The sequence below is a fragment of the Crinia signifera genome, chromosome 4 (assembly GCF_055691185.1).
Source record: "Crinia signifera chromosome 4, ASM5569118v1, whole genome shotgun sequence".
Taxonomy (NCBI): Eukaryota; Metazoa; Chordata; class Amphibia; order Anura; family Myobatrachidae; genus Crinia; species Crinia signifera.
Genome location: NC_139220.1, coordinates 208239540 through 208261944, shown reverse-complemented (window position 1 = coordinate 208261944; position 22405 = coordinate 208239540). Strand labels below are relative to the sequence as shown.

Below are 22405 nucleotides of genomic sequence, written 5' to 3'. Positions count from 1 at the left end.
GAGCAGCAGCCGCCTGGACAAGGTTCCCCCTCAGCAGCAGAAGATCCCTTCCCCGGGGGCCTGGGCGCTGTCGAGGACCTGGCCGAGCTGGACAACGGATTCTCCTTGGAGCTGACACCCACCACATCGCCCCGTCCTGCCGATCACCGAGGAGGGCATGTGTACTGTATTGTAGTGTGATGCAGGCAGCGTGTAGTGTATTGTAGTGTGATGCAGGCAGCGTGTAGTGTATTGTAGTGTGATGCAGGCAGCGTGTAGTGTATTGTAGTGTGATGCAGGCAGCGTGTAGTGTATTGTAGTGTGATGCAGGTAGTGTGTAGTGTATTGTAGCATACCCTCCATCATGGCTAAACTCCCCCCCCCCTCTCCTGCATTTTTTTTAAATACATACTTTTGAAAAAAGTATACATTCGGAAAGGGGGCGTAACCACGCCCCCTTTATCCATGACCACGCCCCCTTTCAGTAGGTGTACCGATTTCTGCCCTAAAAATGTTGGAGGGTATGCTATATACACACAGCAGTCACCCTGCTCCCATCCCCACACATCACACCCACTCTGCTCCCATCCCCACACATCACACCCAGACTGCTCCCAACCCACACATCACATTCACTCTGCTCCCATCTCTATACATCACATCCACTCTGCTCCCAACCCCACACATCACATCCACCCTGCTCCCACCCACACATCACATCCATTCTGCTCCCACCCCACACATCACATCCACTCTGCTCCCACCCCCACACATCACACCCACACTGCTCCCAACCCCACACATCACATTCACTCTGCTCCCATCTCTACACATCACATCCACTCTGCTCCCATCCCTACACATCACATCCACTCTGCTCCCATCCCTACACATCACATCCACGCTGCTCCCATCTCTACACATCACATCCACTCTGCTCCCACCCCACACATCACATCTACTCTGCTCCCACCCCCACACATCACACCCACACTGCTCCCATCCCCACACATCACACCCAGACTGCTCCCAACCCCACACATCATATCCACTCTGCTCCCATCCCCACACATCACATCCACTCTGCTCCCATCCCCACACATCACACCCAGTCTGCTCCCATCCCCACACATCACATCCACTCTGCTCCCATCCCTACACATCACATCCACTCTGCTCCCATCCCCACACATCACATCCACTCTGCTCCTATCTACACACAGCAATTACCCTGCTCCCATCCCCACAAATCACACCCACTCTGCTCCCATCCCCACACATCACACCCACTCTGCTCCCATCCCCACACATCACACCCACACTGCTCCCAACCCCACACATCACATCCACTCTGCTCCCATCTCTACACATCACATCCACTCTGCTCCCATCCCCACACATCACACCCACTCTGCTCCCATTCCCACACATCACACCCACTCTGATCCCAGCCCCACACATCACATCCACTCTGCTCCCATCCCCACACATCACATCCACTCTGCTCCCATCCCCACACATCACATCCACTCTGCTCCCATCCCCACACATCACATCCACTCTGCTCCCATCCCCACACATCACATCCACTCTGCTCCCATCCCCACACAGCACATCCACTCCGCTCCCATCCCCACACATCACATCCACTCTGCTCCCATCCCCACACATCACATCCACTCTGCTCCCATCCCCACACATCACATCCACTCTGCTCCCATCCCCACACATCACATCCACTCTGCTCCCATCCCCACACATCACATCCACTCTGCTCCCATCCCCACACAGCACATCCACTCTGCTCCCATCCCCACACACCACATCCACTCTGCTCCCATCCCCACACATCACACCCACTCTGCTCCCATCCCACACATCACACACCCTCTGCTCCAATCCCTACACATCACACCCAGACTGTTCCCATCCCCACACATCACACCCAGACTGTTCCCATCCCCACACATCACACCCACTCTGCTCCCATCCCCACACATCACACCCAGACTGTTCCCATCCCTACACATCACATCCACTCTGCTCCCATCCCCACACATCACATCCGCTCTGCTCCCATCTCTACACATCACATCCGCTCTGCTCCCATCCCCACACATCACACCCACTCTGCTCCCATCCCCACACATCACACCCACTCTGCTCCCAGCCCCACACATCACATCCACTCTACTCCCATCCCCACACATCACATCCACTCTACTCCCATCCCCACACATCACATCCACTCTGCTCCCATCCCCACACATCACATCCACTCTGCTCCCATCCCCACACATCACATCCACTCTGCTCCCATCCCCACACATCACATCCACTCTGCTCCCATCCCCACACATCACATCCACTCTGCTCCCATCCCCACACAGCACATCCACTCTGCTCCCATCCCCACACACCACATCCACTCTGCTCCCATCCCCACACATCACACCCACTCTGCTCCCATCCCACACATCACCCACCCTCTGCTCCCATCCTTACACATCACACCCAGACTGTTCCCATCCCCACACATCACATCCACTCTGCTCCCATCCCCACACATCACACCCAGACTGTTCCCATCCCTACACATCACATCCACTCTGCTCCCATCCCCACACATCACATCCACTCTGCTCCCATCTCTACACATCACATACGCTCTGCTCACATCCCCACACATCACACCCACTCTGCTCACATCCCCACACATCACACCCACTCTGCTCCCAGCCCCACACATCACATCCACTCTACTCCCATCCCCACACATCACATCCACTCTGCTCCCATCCCCACACATCACATCCACTCTGCTCCCATCCCCACACATCACATCCACTCTGCTCCCATCCCCACACATCACATCCACTCTGCTCCCATCCCCACACATCACATCCACTCTGCTCCCATCCACACACATCACATCCACTCTGCTCCCATCCCCACACAGCACACCCACTCTGCTCCCATCCCCACACATCACACCCACTCTGCTCCCATCCCACACATCACACCCACTCTGCTCCCATCCCACACATCACACACCCTCTGCTCCCATCCCTACACATCACACCCAGACTGTTCCCATCCCCACACATCACATCCACTCTGCTCCCATCCCCACACATCACACCCAGACTGTTCCCATCCCCACACATCACATCCACTCTGCTCCCATCCCCACACATCACACCCAGACTGTTCCCATCCCCACTCTGCTCCCATCCCTACATATCACATCCACTCTGCTCCCATCCCCACACATCACATCCACTCTGCTCCTATCTACACACATCACACCCACTCTGCTCCCATCCCACACATCACACACCCTCTGCTCCCATCCCTACACATCACACCCAGACTGCTCCCATCCCCACACATCACATCCACTCTGCTCCCATCCCCACACATCACACCCAGACTGTTCCCATCCCTACACATCACATCCACTCTGCTCCCATCCCCACACATCACATCCACTCTGCTCCCATCTCTACACATCACATCCGCTCTGCTCCCATCCCCACACATCACACCCACTCTGCTCCCATCCCCACACATCACACCCACTCTGCTCCCATCCCCACACATCACACCCACTCTGCTCCCAGCCCCACACATCACATCCACTCTGCTCCCATCCCCACACACCACATCCACACTGCTCCCATCCCCACACATCACACCCACTCTGCTCCCATCCCACACATCACACACCCTCTGCTCCCATCCCTACACATCACACCCAGACTGTTCCCATCCCCACACATCACACCCAGACTGTTCCCATCCCCACACATCACATCCACTCTGCTCCCATCCCCACACATCACACCCAGACTGTTCCCATCCCTACACATCACATCCACTCTGCTCCCATCCCCACACATCACATCCACTCTGCTCCCATCTCTACACATCACATCCGCTCTGCTCCCATCCCCACACATCACACCCACTCTGCTCCCATCCCCACACATCACACCCACTCTGCTCCCAGCCCCACACATCACATCCACTCTACTCCCATCCCCACACATCACATCCACTCTACTCCCATCCCCACACATCACATCCACTCTGCTCCCATCCCCACACATCACATCCACTCTGCTCCCATCCCCACACATCACATCCACTCTGCTCCCATCCCCACACATCACATCCACTCTGCTCCCATCCCCACACATCACATCCACTCTGCTCCCATCCCCACACACCACATCCACTCTGCTCCCATCCCCACACATCACACCCACTCTGCTCCCATCCCACACATCACACACCCTCTGCTCCCATCCCTACACATCACACCCAGACTGTTCCCATCCCCACACATCACATCCACTCTGCTCCCATCCCCACACATCACATCCAGACTGTTCCCATCCCTACACATCACATCCACTCTGCTCCCATCCCCACACATCACATCCTCTCTGCTCCCATCTCTACACATCACATACGCTCTGCTTCCATCCCCACACATCACACCCACTCTGCTCACATCCCCACACATCACACCCACTCTGCTCCCAGCCCCACACATCACATCCACTCTACACCCATCCCCACACATCACATCCACTCTGCTCCCATCCCCACACATCACATCCACTCTGCTCCCATCCCCACACATCACATCCACTCTGCTCCCATCCCCACACATCACATCCACTCTGCTCCCATCCCCACACATCACATCCACTCTGCTCCCATCCCCACACAGCACATCCACTCTGCTCCCATCCCCACACACCACATCCACTCTGCTCCCATCCCCACACATCACACCCACTCTGCTCCCATCCCACACATCACACACCCTCTGCTCCCATCCCTACACATCACACCCAGACTGTTCCCATCCCCACACATCACATCCACTCTGCTCCCATCCCCACACATCACACCCAGACTGTTCCCATCCCCCCACATCACATCCACTCTGCTCCCATCCCTACATATCACATCCACTCTGCTCCCATCCCTACATATCACATCCACTCTGCTCCCATCCCCACACATCACATCCACTCTGCTCCCATCCCCACACACCACATCCACTCTGCTCCCATCCCCACACATCACACCCACTCTGCTCCCATCCCACACATCACACACCCTCTGCTCCCATCCCTACACATCACACCCAGACTGTTCCCATCCCCACACATCACATCCACTCTGCTCCCATCCCCACACATCACACCCAGACTGTTCCCATCCCCACACATCACATCCACTCTGCTCCCATCCCTACATATCACATCCACTCTGCTCCCATCCCCACACATCACATCCACTCTGCTCCTATCTACACACATCACACCCACTCTGCTCCCATCCCCACACATCACACCCACTCTGCTCCCATCCCCACACGTCACACCCACTCTGCTCCCATCCCCACACATCACACCCACTCTGCTCCCATCCCACACATCACACACCCTCTGCTCCCATCTCCACACATCACACCCAGTCTGCTCACATCCCCACACATCACACCATACTTGCCTACCTGACCCTCTCCATGCGGGAGAAAATGCTCTGTTCCTGTGCTTCCCTGGTAATGTATGATTGCCATCACGTGTGGTGAAACACCTTTACCTAGATTCCCACAGGTGATGGCAATCATACATTACCAGGGAAGTCCAGGAACAGAGCATTTTCTCCCGCATGTAGAGGGTCAGGTAGGCAAGTATACATCCCCACACATCACATTTACTCTGCTCTCATCCCACACATCACATTCACTCTGCTCACATCCCCACACATCACATTTACTCTGCTCTCATCCCACACATCACAACCACTCTGCACCCATCCATACACACCACCCCCCACTCTGCTCCCATCCATACACATCACATCCGCTCTGCTCCCATCCATGCACATCACACCCACTCTGCTCCCATCCCCACACATCATATCCACACTGCTCCCATCCATAAACATCACATCCACTCTGCTCCCATCCCCACACATCACATCTACCCTACTCCTATCCACACACATCACATCCACTCTGCTCCCATCCCCACACATCACACCCACTCTGCTCCCATCCCACACATCACACACCCTCTGCTCCAATCCCTACACATCACACCCAGACTGTTCCCATCCCCACACATCACACCCAGACTGTTCCCATCCCCACACATCACACCCACTCTGCTCCCATCCCCACACATCACACCCAGACTGTTCCCATCCCTACACATCACATCCACTCTGCTCCCATCCCCACACATCACATCCGCTCTGCTCCCATCTCTACACATCACATCCGCTCTGCTCCCATCCCCACACATCACACCCACTCTGCTCCCATCCCCACACATCACACCCACTCTGCTCCCAGCCCCACACATCACATCCACTCTACTCCCATCCCCACACATCACATCCACTCTACTCCCATCCCCACACATCACATCCACTCTGCTCCCATCCCCACACATCACATCCACTCTGCTCCCATCCCCACACATCACATCCACTCTGCTCCCATCCCCACACATCACATCCACTCTGCTCCCATCCCCACACATCACATCCACTCTGCTCCCATCCCCACACAGCACATCCACTCTGCTCCCATCCCCACACACCACATCCACTCTGCTCCCATCCCCACACATCACACCCACTCTGCTCCCATCCCACACATCACCCACCCTCTGCTCCCATCCTTACACATCACACCCAGACTGTTCCCATCCCCACACATCACATCCACTCTGCTCCCATCCCCACACATCACACCCAGACTGTTCCCATCCCTACACATCACATCCACTCTGCTCCCATCCCCACACATCACATCCACTCTGCTCCCATCTCTACACATCACATACGCTCTGCTCACATCCCCACACATCACACCCACTCTGCTCACATCCCCACACATCACACCCACTCTGCTCCCAGCCCCACACATCACATCCACTCTGCTCCCATCCCCACACATCACATCCACTCTGCTCCCATCCCCACACATCACATCCACTCTGCTCCCATCCCCACACATCACATCCACTCTGCTCCCATCCCCACACATCACATCCACTCTGCTCCCATCCCCACACATCACATCCACTCTGCTCCCATCCCCACACAGCACACCCACTCTGCTCCCATCCCCACACACCACATCCACTCTGCTCCCATCCCCACACATCACACCCACTCTGCTCCCATCCCACACATCACACACCCTCTGCTCCCATCCCTACACATCACACCCAGACTGTTCCCATCCCCACACATCACATCCACTCTGCTCCCATCCCCACACATCACACCCAGACTGTTCCCATCCCCACACATCACATCCACTCTGCTCCCATCCCTACATATCACATCCACTCTGCTCCCATCCCCACTCTGCTCCCATCCCTACATATCACATCCACTCTGCTCCCATCCCCACACATCACATCCACTCTGCTCCTATCTACACACATCACACCCACTCTGCTCCCATCCCACACATCACACACCCTCTGCTCCCATCCCTACACATCACACCCAGACTGCTCCCATCCCCACACATCACATCCACTCTGCTCCCATCCCCACACATCACACCCAGACTGTTCCCATCCCTACACATCACATCCACTCTGCTCCCATCCCCACACATCACATCCACTCTGCTCCCATCTCTACACATCACATCCGCTCTGCTCCCATCCCCACACATCACACCCACTCTGCTCCCATCCCCACACATCACACCCACTCTGCTCCCATCCCCACACATCACACCCACTCTGCTCCCAGCCCCACACATCACATCCACTCTGCTCCCATCCCCACACACCACATCCACACTGCTCCCATCCCCACACATCACACCCACTCTGCTCCCATCCCACACATCACACACCCTCTGCTCCCATCCCTACACATCACACCCAGACTGTTCCCATCCCCACACATCACACCCAGACTGTTCCCATCCCCACACATCACATCCACTCTGCTCCCATCCCCACACATCACACCCAGACTGTTCCCATCCCTACACATCACATCCACTCTGCTCCCATCCCCACACATCACATCCACTCTGCTCCCATCTCTACACATCACATCCGCTCTGCTCCCATCCCCACACATCACACCCACTCTGCTCCCATCCCCACACATCACACCCACTCTGCTCCCAGCCCCACACATCACATCCACTCTACTCCCATCCCCACACATCACATCCACTCTACTCCCATCCCCACACATCACATCCACTCTGCTCCCATCCCCACACATCACATCCACTCTGCTCCCATCCCCACACATCACATCCACTCTGCTCCCATCCCCACACATCACATCCACTCTGCTCCCATCCCCACACATCACATCCACTCTGCTCCCATCCCCACACACCACATCCACTCTGCTCCCATCCCCACACATCACACCCACTCTGCTCCCATCCCACACATCACACACCCTCTGCTCCCATCCCTACACATCACACCCAGACTGTTCCCATCCCCACACATCACATCCACTCTGCTCCCATCCCCACACATCACATCCAGACTGTTCCCATCCCTACACATCACATCCACTCTGCTCCCATCCCCACACATCACATCCTCTCTGCTCCCATCTCTACACATCACATACGCTCTGCTTCCATCCCCACACATCACACCCACTCTGCTCACATCCCCACACATCACACCCACTCTGCTCCCAGCCCCACACATCACATCCACTCTACACCCATCCCCACACATCACATCCACTCTGCTCCCATCCCCACACATCACATCCACTCTGCTCCCATCCCCACACATCACATCCACTCTGCTCCCATCCCCACACATCACATCCACTCTGCTCCCATCCCCACACATCACATCCACTCTGCTCCCATCCCCACACAGCACATCCACTCTGCTCCCATCCCCACACACCACATCCACTCTGCTCCCATCCCCACACATCACACCCACTCTGCTCCCATCCCACACATCACACACCCTCTGCTCCCATCCCTACACATCACACCCAGACTGTTCCCATCCCCACACATCACATCCACTCTGCTCCCATCCCCACACATCACACCCAGACTGTTCCCATCCCCCCACATCACATCCACTCTGCTCCCATCCCTACATATCACATCCACTCTGCTCCCATCCCTACATATCACATCCACTCTGCTCCCATCCCCACACATCACATCCACTCTGCTCCCATCCCCACACACCACATCCACTCTGCTCCCATCCCCACACATCACACCCACTCTGCTCCCATCCCACACATCACACACCCTCTGCTCCCATCCCTACACATCACACCCAGACTGTTCCCATCCCCACACATCACATCCACTCTGCTCCCATCCCTACATATCACATCCACTCTGCTCCCATCCCCACACATCACATCCACTCTGCTCCTATCTACACACATCACACCCACTCTGCTCCCATCCCCACACATCACACCCACTCTGCTCCCATCCCCACACGTCACACCCACTCTGCTCCCATCCCCACACATCACACCCACTCTGCTCCCATCCCACACATCACACACCCTCTGCTCCCATCTCCACACATCACACCCAGTCTGCTCACATCCCCACACATCACACCATACTTGCCTACCTGACCCTCTCCATGCGGGAGAAAATGCTCTGTTCCTGTGCTTCCCTGGTAATGTATGATTGCCATCACGTGTGGTGAAACACCTTTACCTAGATTCCCACAGGTGATGGCAATCATACATTACCAGGGAAGTCCAGGAACAGAGCATTTTCTCCCGCATGTAGAGGGTCAGGTAGGCAAGTATACATCCCCACACATCACATTTACTCTGCTCTCATCCCACACATCACATTCACTCTGCTCACATCCCCACACATCACATTTACTCTGCTCTCATCCCACACATCACAACCACTCTGCACCCATCCATACACACCACCCCCCACTCTGCTCCCATCCATACACATCACATCCGCTCTGCTCCCATCCATGCACATCACACCCACTCTGCTCCCATCCCCACACATCATATCCACACTGCTCCCATCCATAAACATCACATCCACTCTGCTCCCATCCCCACACATCACATCTACCCTACTCCTATCCACACACATCACATCCACTCTGCTCCCATCCATACACATCACGGCCACTCTGCTCCCATCCCCACACATCACATGCACTCTGCTCCCATTCATACATATCACATCCATTCTGCTCCCATCCCCAAACGTCACACCCACTCTGCTCCCATCCATACACATTAAATCCACTCTGCTCCCATTCCCACACATCAACACCCACTCTGCTCCTCATCCCTACGCAGTACACCCACTTTTGTCCCATCCCCACACTCTCCATCGATACAAATCACACCCACTATGCTCCCATCCCTACGCAGTCCACCCACTTTTGTCCCATCCCCACAAATCACATCCACTCTGCTCCCATCCCCACACATCACAACCACTCTTCTCTCATCCCCACACATCACTCCTACTCTGCTCCCATACCCACAAATCACATCCACTCTGCTCCCATCCCCACACACCCACTTTGCTCCCATCCCTATGCAGTACACCCACTCTTGTCCCATCCCCACACATCCAGGTTTCTCAACACCTAGGCAACAATGCCATCATACCCACTTTCCAGTCCCCACAATGCCACCATACCCACTTTCCAGCCCCCACAATGCCACCATACCCACTTTCCAGCCCCCAAGTAAAAGTGTGGAGGTGGCATCTTAGAAGTTCCACAGCTGCCACCTGTATTAAGTACAATAAGGGTGTCTTCCTCATAGACATCCTTAATTTTCTGATAGATACACTGGTAGTGCCCCAACCCGATCCGTGCGCCCTAGGCTGCTGCCTAATGGTAGAGCCGGCCTAGCAAACATCATACTCCTAGGTTCCCATCCACACACATCACACTCACTCTGCTCTCTTCACTGTCACCATGCATTACATCAACATGGCAGCACCCACAATGCTCATATCACATTACACCGCATACTCACACTGCTTCTATCATCATAATTACACTGTATATCAACCCAGACAATATCACCATAAATACACTGCATACCCCAATGCTCCTATTAGATAGATAGATAGATAGATAGATAGATAGATAGATATTAATATAACCTTGTGTTCCAATGTACATATTCTTTTGTAGATATCCATCCATAAAGCTGGCGTTTATATAGTCCGAGCGCTAAAGGATAAAAGTATAGCTATAGTTGTGTACAAAAAAAAAACAGGTACATACTCTACATCTGCTTGATGTACTAAGATAATAAGATGTAACAGCATGTATTTGGGGGGTATAATAGATGCGAAAAGCACTACAGAGAGAGAGAGAGATCGGTGTTCATACTGGTTCTCAGTACGTACTAAAGGGATTTTCTCTGTCTACAGCCTGCTAACAGCATTTACAATATCCACACTTCACCTGGCTGACTAGCACTGCCATAGACACCTATGACAGCATTAAGTGTCCCGGGTTAAATTAATATTCCTTTCACACACTCATCCTGGGTCACTGAACACAGGTTTCAAGCTGTGTCACAGCGCCTTGAATCCTGTTCACACCACACGCTGGACCTGGAATACTGCGGGGCTTCCTTCTCTGCTGTCGATTGAAGATGACATAATCTCCAAGGGTTGGTGAGCGGGGTCTCCCTAAGGTTTGAATGAGGACTGGGTTGCACCTCCCGGTAACCCAGATCCTACCCGGGTTGGATTCCGGGGTCACTGTATTTTAAAACAAGCAGTGACCTGGGTTAGCCCAACAATAACGTAGATTTTTTTGATTGTGTAAAAGGGGTCATTTACCCATTGAGTGCCTTCTCCAACACTGGTATGGTCTCCTCTTGCTGGTGCTATCTACCTTTCCTCACTGGAGAAGCATTAAGTAAATGCTATCCTTTTGCCTGATGTCAGTAAAGTTGGTTTACTGGTGTGCGGCACTGTAGGGGCTCAGGAAAAGGACATTGCAGCTAAAGAAAGTGTCCCTGCTGTCACCACTAAGGGTAGTGTTCATTCTAGCACCCGCCATATTTGAAAACCCATGCAGTTCCTCTTCCCTGCCTGGGGTGTCGCTGTCTGCTGTAGTGCTTCTAGCACAGTGTGGTTTGTATATCAGCACTGATATGGAAACCAGACCTGTGCTAGAAGCACTACAGCAGACAGCGACACCCCAGGCAGGGAAGAGGAACTGCATGGGTTTTCAAATATAGCGGGTGCTAGAATGAACAATAAATGGAGTGACTTACAGTACACACTCCTTGGTAGGTCTATTTTCAGCAACATTTGTAAAAGCTGGCTTCTGATTCACTGCGGCAGCAGGCGAAGCAGGAGCAGCTTTTTGACCACAGTTACAGTACTTGGCCCAACCTTTATCTCTGTCCATTTTGTCCACTTTAGCAATCTCCAATGATTAGTACATCTGCCCTGTGTATCAAACATAACTAGAGCCTGAGAAGCAGCTCACTATTTTCTGCATCTACATAAAATACAGATCACAAATGTGTACAGAAATATAATATATATTTACATCATGCCAGTTGACACGTTTTAATTTGACCCGTGTTTGGTCCAGGCATGGGACATCCCCATAACGATTTCGGTCACGGTTCACAGCAGCTCTGAGGACAGGTGAGAGAAAAAAAGGCTATGGTTATTGCAGGACACTAAAGTAGTATTAAGCAGGAGTAAAACAATAAGAATACAGTAGCATACTTCCCCGCTTAGATTTCAATTAACATGTGAGCAAACTCCAAACTGATCATCCAGAAGAACGAAAACATGATTAAATAATATTTCAAAGGACAGAATTGGAAATAATATTGTCCTATTACTGATGTGAAATGATGTACCCAAAGGAAAGGAAACCATTTATACTCCTTTCTATCCCGGGTTTTTGCACATGAACGTGCATTAACCCGGGATTTAGTGCAGTGTGAAAGGGTCTTGGTTGAATATCCCGTGTTCAGTATTCCGGGATCTCTACCCAGGTCCTGAATCAACACGGGATGCGGTCAGTGTGACTGGGTATTCAGGGTCAGCGTGACCCAGATCCCGTTCACTGCAGTGAAAATGCGCCACTGGGAGGTGCTGACACCTCCCAGCACCGCCCGGCCAAGCCTCTAGATGACGCCACCCGCCCAACTTCATTCCGGGTCGGGTGGCCAGTGTGAATTGGTACATTCCCAGGTAGTGTCTCGGGTTGCACCTGGGAACACAGTCCCGGGTATGACCCGGGACTGCGAATGTGAAAGGGGTATAATTCTGCATTACATTTGGCTAATCAGATCACTGTGTAATCTAGAGGGCCTGCTATTAGAAAATATGGTCAGTTTTATGTACCTACACATACTGATCAATCCAATTACATGTGACTTAATCACGGTTGCGAGTAAGTGTGGCTGTAGGTCTCATGTATGGTACTCCAACTTACAGATTTTTGCTTGCAGTTCCATAGGGCGCTCTACAAAAATCTGTAAATCCAAGTTGAGATCAGGCATCAACAGGGACAAATATCAATGCCATTGCTGGTGTTTACACAACACTGCAAAGGAAACTCGCCTCTTCATGGGTAATTGGATTTAGTCCATATACTGTATTGTGATTATTCAATAATGACTAACCTACAGTAGTAATAGTGTTTATGACTGACATCAGTGGACAGATTTGACTTTTCTGATTGTCAAAGTAGAATTTGTCTTCCTTGAGATCAGATTAGTTGGTTGGTTAGAGAGTCTGTCATGTTAAAAGGTTATCTCTTATTCTCTATTAACAAACAAATGGTATAAGGTTGATTCTTCATATTCTGTATCCAGCTCTTTGAGGGGAATTCAATTGTTTCTCCCTGCAGACGCTACTAGAAGGCACCCAACGGAGCAATTCAATTGTTGATCCATTTAGAAGGAATTAGCTGTGGGGAGACACTTTTTAAATGTTCTAAAAGTGCCATTTGCCTGGATTAGTCTGGTTTATGCAGGTTAACCTGGTCTGTTTGGGTGCAATGTGCATTTAAAAAAAAAAAGAATAGTTAAATATCATCCCCTGATCTCCTGTCACTTTAGATGTTGCAATAAAACAATTGAATCACCCCCTTTATGTTGTTTTCCTTTAGACTAAGTAGACTCATGTGAGTGCCTTCAGAAAATCATGATCATGCTCAAATTTTCTAAATAGAATACCACATATTAGGCCTGATTCATAGTTGTACACTTATGCCATCACATCTGCGAATGCATACGCAGATACTGTGTAAAAATATGCAAATGCCAGAGACATGCTCATGTTTTTGCTGCCTCTCCCTGTAACTAACTGCAAACTGTTAGTTATGTTAATCATTTAGCAAATTTCACTGCAACTGCCATTGAAAGACCATTGTGGCACATGTGCAATGCAGCTTAGATCCATGTGCAGGTGGACGATAACCGCTCACCTGTGATAACAGGTGCATACACCTCTGAATCAGGCCCACTGTCATGCACACGCCATCAATAATACAGTTTGACTAATTATCCAACACAGTTTTCATCCCCAGGTTGACCCAATGTCTTTGCTTTCTCACACTTACAGCGACACAGTGAAAGACCCATCCGGTTCCTCATTTCTTATGGCTTCATACTCGTCACACACTCCACGTTTCCCTAAAGAGCCAATGTGTTCTTTCAACTGATCCAGTGTCATGCTTTCAGGTGAAGGCCTATGCACGCTCCCTCTCTGTCCTTTTTCTAGCACCAGAACCACCTCATCCAGGGGATCTGGCTTGCCTGCACGGCCAGGGAGGAGAAGGCAGTTCCAGGAGCCAGGGTCCCATGGAAGTAATCCTCCTAAAGACTCAGGAAGACACTGTGGAGGTAAATGCTGGAGAAGTTCACTCATGCTCACCATGTGAACCTGTAGAGATGGAAAGATAAACAGTACTAGTAATAGATCAGGGGCCATTCCAGGTATGTACTCTCTTACTACAACATTATCTGTTGTTTTATTACTAAGACTTTTAAGGTGTAGTAATGACACGAAATGTGGTGTACAACGGTAGAAGGTACCAAACACCAAAACTAGATCTTGATAGGTACATTAATTCTCTCTGAGTTATGTAATACTGTAAACACCCCATAATAATCTATGCATAGAATTTATTATGCATACAGTGAATGTATTGTATAACCCTCTGGGATTTTGTCAACTTCCATTTGGCAATTATGCCAAATGGAGGTAGGTTCTCTCAAAAAGTGGAATCTTGAGTCAGCCATGGTACAAATATCAATGACATCTAGAAGTGCAGGCCAGTTATGTCACATGGCAGATCAGTTAGGTCACTTACCCTCTCTCTCAGCTTCTCCTTTAGCAGTAAACTGATGATGGAATAGGGAACTCTGAACCAAACAGGAGGTGAGACGATGAAGACTTTCTTTAGACGGGCAGGAAATGCTCCCTGACATAAAAACACAGATATTGCTCACATACAGGTAAACAGGGGGTGCTATTCTCTTCTTTTTTTTTTTGGGGGGGGGGGGGGGGGGCAACACTAGTTACTAACATGCAATTGGATGGAGTAGGAGCTTTCTAGTATTCTGCAGACCACTCATTGCAGGATATTTTAAAACATGCACGATGCAACAGCAAAAGGGGTTATAAGGGATTGCATCCTTTCACTGCCAATGAATTCAATGTATTTTATATAGGGTAATATGGACAATGAGATTGGTATAAGACTTGTTTTACTAAATGGGAGAACACCCATAAAAAAAACCCCACCACCCACTTTGGTGAATCAGGAATTTATTTCCACTATTCCTATTATTTCATATGCATCAGGAGACCTAAAAAATGTCTTAATAAAAGATCAACAGGGACAAAACCCATGTCCTGGGAAACGGAGACACACAAGCCCTAATACAGTATGGCGTACCATTAATGGCATATTCAATAGGGCAAATGGATGAATGGAGAATACACTCACCCTCAGCAGGCTCAAGATCTTCTTGCTTAATTCCAGCTCAAAGTTGCTGTACTGACTGCCCCCCATATCATAGATAAACACCAGGCCATTTCTCTGTGTGTCGACACTGCAGCGAGAGTGCACTATGCTAGTCTAGAACTGAACACATACTGCTTGCTCGGATATTGAATCACTCACATCACCAAGTTCCAAGAGGAAACTTGTGCCCTGTATGCTGGTATGGGAGTCCATTACATTATTGTCATTAAAAGTAAGAGGTAACACTCAAAATAAAGGAAACACTAGTCTAAATTACCAGGATATTGAAGAAAGATTTATGTGTATACAGTGAAGCCCATTTGCCCAATATTTAGTATCATGATTCAGGTAAAAGGAGGAACAGTGGCCAAGCTGAAGTCAACATGGAAGACAGATGCAAGGACATGAATATGTTGTCTGTGGATAAATGAGACTTTGGAGTGGTGCTAGAGCCTGCATTCTCTATCATCACCATCAACAACACCAACTTAGTGCACCTTGAAAAAGGGGTTGGTGAATCCTGAAATGATGGGCTTGTACGCATTATGCACTTTTTTGAAATACACGGATTGAAACTTTATCAAGTCTCCAAGTGCCGCTGTTCCTACAAACTGTGCATTGATTATTTCAGAAGGCACTGGAGCGGATGCCCAGGGAAGGGTGAGTGCCTCTCCAACCAGTGACTATATATTTCAATATTCATCCCATATAGTTCTAGACATTGATACTTAGCGCACTGAATCTGCGTTTTTTTTTTTTTGTAGCCAATGGTCTATAAAGACCCTTTGGGGGAATGTATGAGAGTTTGACAATCAGGAAGTAAATAGAGAAGGGTTAGCGTACAAATAAGTAGACAAGAAAGAGAAAATAGCTCAATATTTACACGTAACGATGGTAAAATAAAGTAAGGGGGTAGAGGGGTGGGGGTTATGGACATGTCGAAAGAGGGATAGGGAGAAGCAAATAGTTTACAAGTTTATTACAAAGGCATAATACAATACAATCGGATGATATACACAGAGAATAACCATATTGTAGTAGGCCAAAGTAGGGTACAAAAAATCATTAAGAGAGGAGTGTACAGGAGGAAAAGGAGAAGGAGGGTCTGAGGCAGGGACCCCGTGGGAGTGGTAAAGGACTCATAGTTGGTGGTGACTATGTAATGAGAATAGGGGAGTTTGTCAATATCCAAGGATTCCAGATTTGGGCAAATTTGGGGGGTAGTCATGGAGATAGAATATGGGAGAATAGTTTATTCATATGGAGATCAATATTCCGAAAGGGGTGAGCCAAAAAAAGGGCCAAGGATCCATAGTGAGCGGGATGGCAGAGAGCGAGTTCAGTAAATTGAGGACATGGGTCCAAAAGGTAGCTATGATAAGGAAGTTAGGGTTTTTGTGAGAGCGCTTCCATTTTTTTAAAGCAGCAATCATTTATACTGCAAATTAAACCTGGTTTTGCAATGTAAATGACTGACGCTTTGTGAAAAAAAAAAAAAAAAAAGAGAACTCACAAAATTTCTCTCTGATTCTCACATGTAATATATTCCCCCCTTTACGTTAGCATTTCCTTTATTTTGGTAGTTACTTGACAAACCATTCTCCAGCATAAATAACCATAAAACACCATGCAACATGTCAATAAGCAAACATTTAGGGGAGCAGCACCTGTCATACAGTTTCATGTGGACAGAGATACAAAAATATATTAAACGTATACAGACAGACATTTTATATGGATGCACTTATTCTTCCAGTAGAAAAGTGGGCTTCCTAGCCATTCTGAAGCATGGCACCACTGAACTAAGCCTTATCCAGAAGAGCAGCTTGGAAACGCTCTACATGACTAAAAGCATAAAAGCCAAAAGGTGTAAAAGATATATACCTCTAAGGCCTAATAATGCATAGTTGCTCCATAAAGCACTACACTAACAAGTTACAGTTATGCTCTCTAAAGAAGATTTCACATTGGTGCTTTATATGTAGTGCTTTTAAGCTAATCTTAGTTCCATTAAAATTCCTGCTTAAGAAACCTAAATGGTATCATATGTCCAGTTTCTGCTATTGTACGGCCTTCAAAAATGCGACATACAGCCATTTCAGTCACTTGGTCAAGCGATTCAGCCTGCATTTCTCCTGAACTGCCACACAGGTAGTGCTGCTCAAAAATGGCACAGACATGAAGTATACAGGTGTTTCTACTAGCAATACAAATGCACTGATTCAGAGACTCCAGCCAAGAGGTGGTGTGAGAAACAGCACATTAAAATAATGGGGTAATGCAACTGCACGGCCGTTCAAGTGCATTTTAGCTCTAAAAAAATTCTACATGCAGAAACGGTACTTGTTTCCTAGCACGGCCACAATCTTGTGGATCGTGTACCTTTAAGTTAAGGTACACGATCCACACGATGGACCCGATTTCCTTTGAAATCAGGTCCATTTTGCCGGCTAAGACACAATATCGGGGGCATCGCGTCGGTCGGGACCATTAACATTGGTCCCGACGCGACCGACGCGATGCCCCCGATTTTTCCATAGGCTTCAATGTTAAAAAATATTTTAACATTGAAATCGTGTCGGGAAAGGTAAAATATCGGGGGCATCGCGTCGGTCGGGACCATTAACATTGGTCCCGACGTGATGCCCCCGATTTTTCCATAGGCTTCAATGTTAAAATATTTTTTAACATTGAAATCGTGAGAAAATGTGAAAAATGTGAAATGGGCCAATATGACCCATTTCACATTATAGATGTCCCCGTCGTCACCCCACGATAGACGCCAACCCGAAGCGTGGCGAGCGCAGCGAGCCCGCGAGGGGAGGCGGTGCGCGTCCTCCGACCTTTTCATTCCCCTACTATCCACGTCGGCGTGGAGTTGAGAATAGAATAGTGTGGCGAGCGCAGCGCGCCACCGAGCCCGAAGCGTGGCGAGCGCAGCGAGCCCCGCGAGGGGACGCGTATAACTTCACAGGTATACGCGTCCCCTCGCGGGGCTCGCTGCGCTCGCCACACTATTCTATTCTCAACTCCACGCCGACGTGGATAGCAGGGGAATGAAAAGGTCGGAGGACGCGCACCGCCGCCCCTCGCGGGCTCGCTGCGCTCGCCACGCTTCGGGTTGGCGTCTATCGTGGGGTGGGGTTTACGCCGTTAAATTTGGGGGGGGTTGGGAATATTTTACATTGAATCCAATGTAAAATCGGGTCCCAGGGACCCGATTTACATTTCATTCAATCAAAAAATCGGGTCGGTCGCGTCGATCGCATCGCATGCGACCAAATCGCATGCGATGCGATCAACGCGATTTTTCCGACACGACCACCCCGATGTAAATCGGAGTGGCCGTGCTAGGAAACAAGTACCGCAGAAACTTCCAAGCTAAAGCTGTATCACTTCAATTCACTACGCTCATTTCACAGCTACACATTTCTAGCTGAAAAGCTTTAAAACACCAGTTTGTTAATGTTGTAGTGGAAGCTTTCTATTTAAACTCACAAATTATTTCAGTCAGTCAATATTATCACACTACTGTATGCGAGTAGTATATTGAAAGTATTAACGATTTCACAGCACACTAAAGCCTTCTGTCATGCTCACTTCCCTACCTATGCAACATGTTTTTATGTTACATTTACCTAACATCAGGCGCTTAGAGACTCTTCACAGCCTTGCTCTGCACAAATGTATAGAAGCAGTAATGTTACCACAGCCTAGGTACACACTATGCAATCTGTCATCCAATATATTGTTCTGGTGTGGAACAACATATTGCACACATTGAATAGTGTGTATCCCTATTCAGTCATTGCCAACTGTTGTTCATTGAATGGTCCTATTGCATGTGCTGCACATCCAATGGGACACTTCCATAGCTGTCACATTGTATTTGCAGCATGAGATGATACATTGCGCAGCATATTGTTTAACCTGTTCACAAGAGGCAATACAGTATATCGTTACATAGCATTTCTCGGTTGAACTGTCCCTAATGTAGGGTACACACCAGGACGACCCGCTCACGATGCATATCGTGAGCGGATCGTCAGTGTCTCGTCCGACCCGCTCACGGTGACACGGGGGGGCACGACCCGCTCACGATGTGCACCGTGAGCGGGTCCGATCCGATGGCGACCCGCACCCGGCTGTATGGTCGTCATTGAGATCCTACCTGCAGCAGGTAGGATCTCAATAACGACCGACCGACCCGCGGGACCGCGCATCGGATCGGTATCGGTCCACACCAGGTCAGAAAAGGGCCCAATCAGCACACAATCTACATCCAATTGATCGGAATTGAATCTAGATTGTGGGGATCGGGCCCTAGTCGTCCTGGTGTGTACCCAGCATAAGTCTGTGTACCCAGCTTTATTCATACCCCATTAAAATACTGTCCGAGATATGTGGAAGGCTTCAGCTGTCTTAAATGACTTGTGAAAGGTAATACTTTATTTTAACAGAGCTGCAACAGAATTTCAAGTAAACAAGGAGCGCTAAATGTTACTTGTATGGCTCATATTTAAAAACATTAATGTTTAATGACCTTTAAAACCTCACAACGGCCTACATAAAAGCATCAGTGGGACAAATCCATGTTAAAAACACAACTCTAGGGTGATGCTGTATAGCTCCTAAATCAACAGCATGAAAGGATTTCTAACATCAAAGGGATTATTATCTGATATTCTAATTAAAAACAAGGCCCGCTAGCTTAAATCTAGGAATAATTAATTCATTAATCACTGTACTGTGTCTGGATCAATACTGGTTTCCGTTTTTTTACCCGGCAGTATTATAGTGTGTACAGTGATGTTCCAGACATACTGTTTTTCTGCCATATTTTGGATTATATAACTGGTAGGGATCAATACAATTTTACCAGTCTGGTACTAATGTTATAGTGCTAGGTCTGTATATTTAATCTGAAAATAATATGGCTAATAACCAGGATCAAGAACTTAATGGCATATGGATGACTGGGTTACATGTAAGACAAATATGCTGTTTCAAAAACATCCAAAAGCTACACATTGGCCCTTATTCAGATCTGATCGCAGTACATATTTGTTCTCAAAATGGGCAAAACCATGTGCACTGCAGGTGGGGCGGATGTAACATGTACAGAGAGAGTTAGATTTGTGAGAGTTATATTTTTTTCTGTGCAGGGTAAATACTGGCTGCATTATTTCTACACTGCAATTTAGATTTGAGTTTCAACACACCCCACCAAAATCTAACTCTCTCTGCACACTACTGTTACATCTGCCCCACCTGCAGTGCACATGGTTTTGCCCATTTTGAGAACAAATTTGTATTGCGATCAGATCTGAATAACGGCCATAGAACAGAGACACTCAAATGCAGCCTATGGGTTCCCCAGGAAGTGAGCACCCACTGGTTCTTAGTAAACGTAATGGGCAGGCTACATTTCCACGTATGATAGCTCAGTCAGCATAATGCTGCTTCCACAATGTGCATATGCGCTATTTTAACTAACGTCAGGATACAGATATATTAGCATTTATAATTGTCAATGCCACATTGTGTGTTTTCATATTAGATTTCTTTGTATTTAGGCCTTTGCCCCTTTCATACAACTATGCAGGGTACTACTTGACTATTGCAGAACACCTGCTGTCCAATCTGGTCTGTATACTGTTCCTGTGCACTCACCTCTCCACAGCGCGGTCCAGGAGGTAGAAGAGGGCCTGGAGCACAGTGTGCTGTATCTCTCTGCTGTTCTTCCTTGCTGGGTGGTGCAGCTTGGCAGTGAAAATTGCAATGGAGGCTCCAGTTGGGGCGCGTACACTCTGGGAGAAGTAATATGGAGTATCAGTATCATTGGATAAATAATTGGTTACATATATGACATGATCAATCTGGTCACCCTGGTCATTGTGACTTTTCAGCATGCTACAACATTGGGAACTATTAAACCAATAAAGGTCTCTTACCAGCACAGTAAACTTCCCACTCAGCAGCTCTGACAACAGTGGCTCCTGCAGTGGATTCAGCTGGACAATCCCTTCTCTTTGGCGTGTCTCCTAGCAGACAGATATAGTATGACATAGTACTTGCCAAAAACATAACACACAAGTAAGCGATAAACGTGTGCTTAAGTTGTTTTACAGAATTGAGTATATGTTGTGCAGCCAAGAACTGTAGTTATGTACAGAGAAAGCATTAATTAGGGGGAGATAGTTATCAAAGCATGGAGCGAGATAAAATATCAACCAATCAGCTTCTGTCATGTGGACATCTTTAAAAATGTCTATTAAGCTGTTCTTACAACTAACACTTTAGATTTAAAATAACACAGGAATACCTCTGAGATATCACCATTAAAAAGAAACGGTACTTGTTTCCTAGCACGGCCACAA

At 49.0% G+C, this 22405-nt stretch overlaps 1 protein-coding gene across 1 annotated transcript in view; it reads right to left on the bottom strand.

Annotated features, from left to right (window-relative positions):
- The window catches only part of PTPN9 (protein tyrosine phosphatase non-receptor type 9), a 31625-nt gene that overhangs the window by 5369 nt on the left and 3851 nt on the right, over positions 1 to 22405 (bottom strand). The window contains exons 3-9 of the mRNA XM_083183629.1: positions 21980 to 22069; positions 21699 to 21835; positions 16008 to 16113; positions 15369 to 15479; positions 14616 to 14938; positions 12582 to 12672; positions 11171 to 11240 (exon numbers count right to left, since the gene is read on the bottom strand). Coding sequence (XP_083039755.1) covers positions 11171 to 11240; positions 12582 to 12672; positions 14616 to 14938; positions 15369 to 15479; positions 16008 to 16113; positions 21699 to 21835; positions 21980 to 22069 — 928 coding nt within the window. The remainder of the gene's footprint in view (positions 1 to 11170; positions 11241 to 12581; positions 12673 to 14615; positions 14939 to 15368; positions 15480 to 16007; positions 16114 to 21698; positions 21836 to 21979; positions 22070 to 22405) is intronic.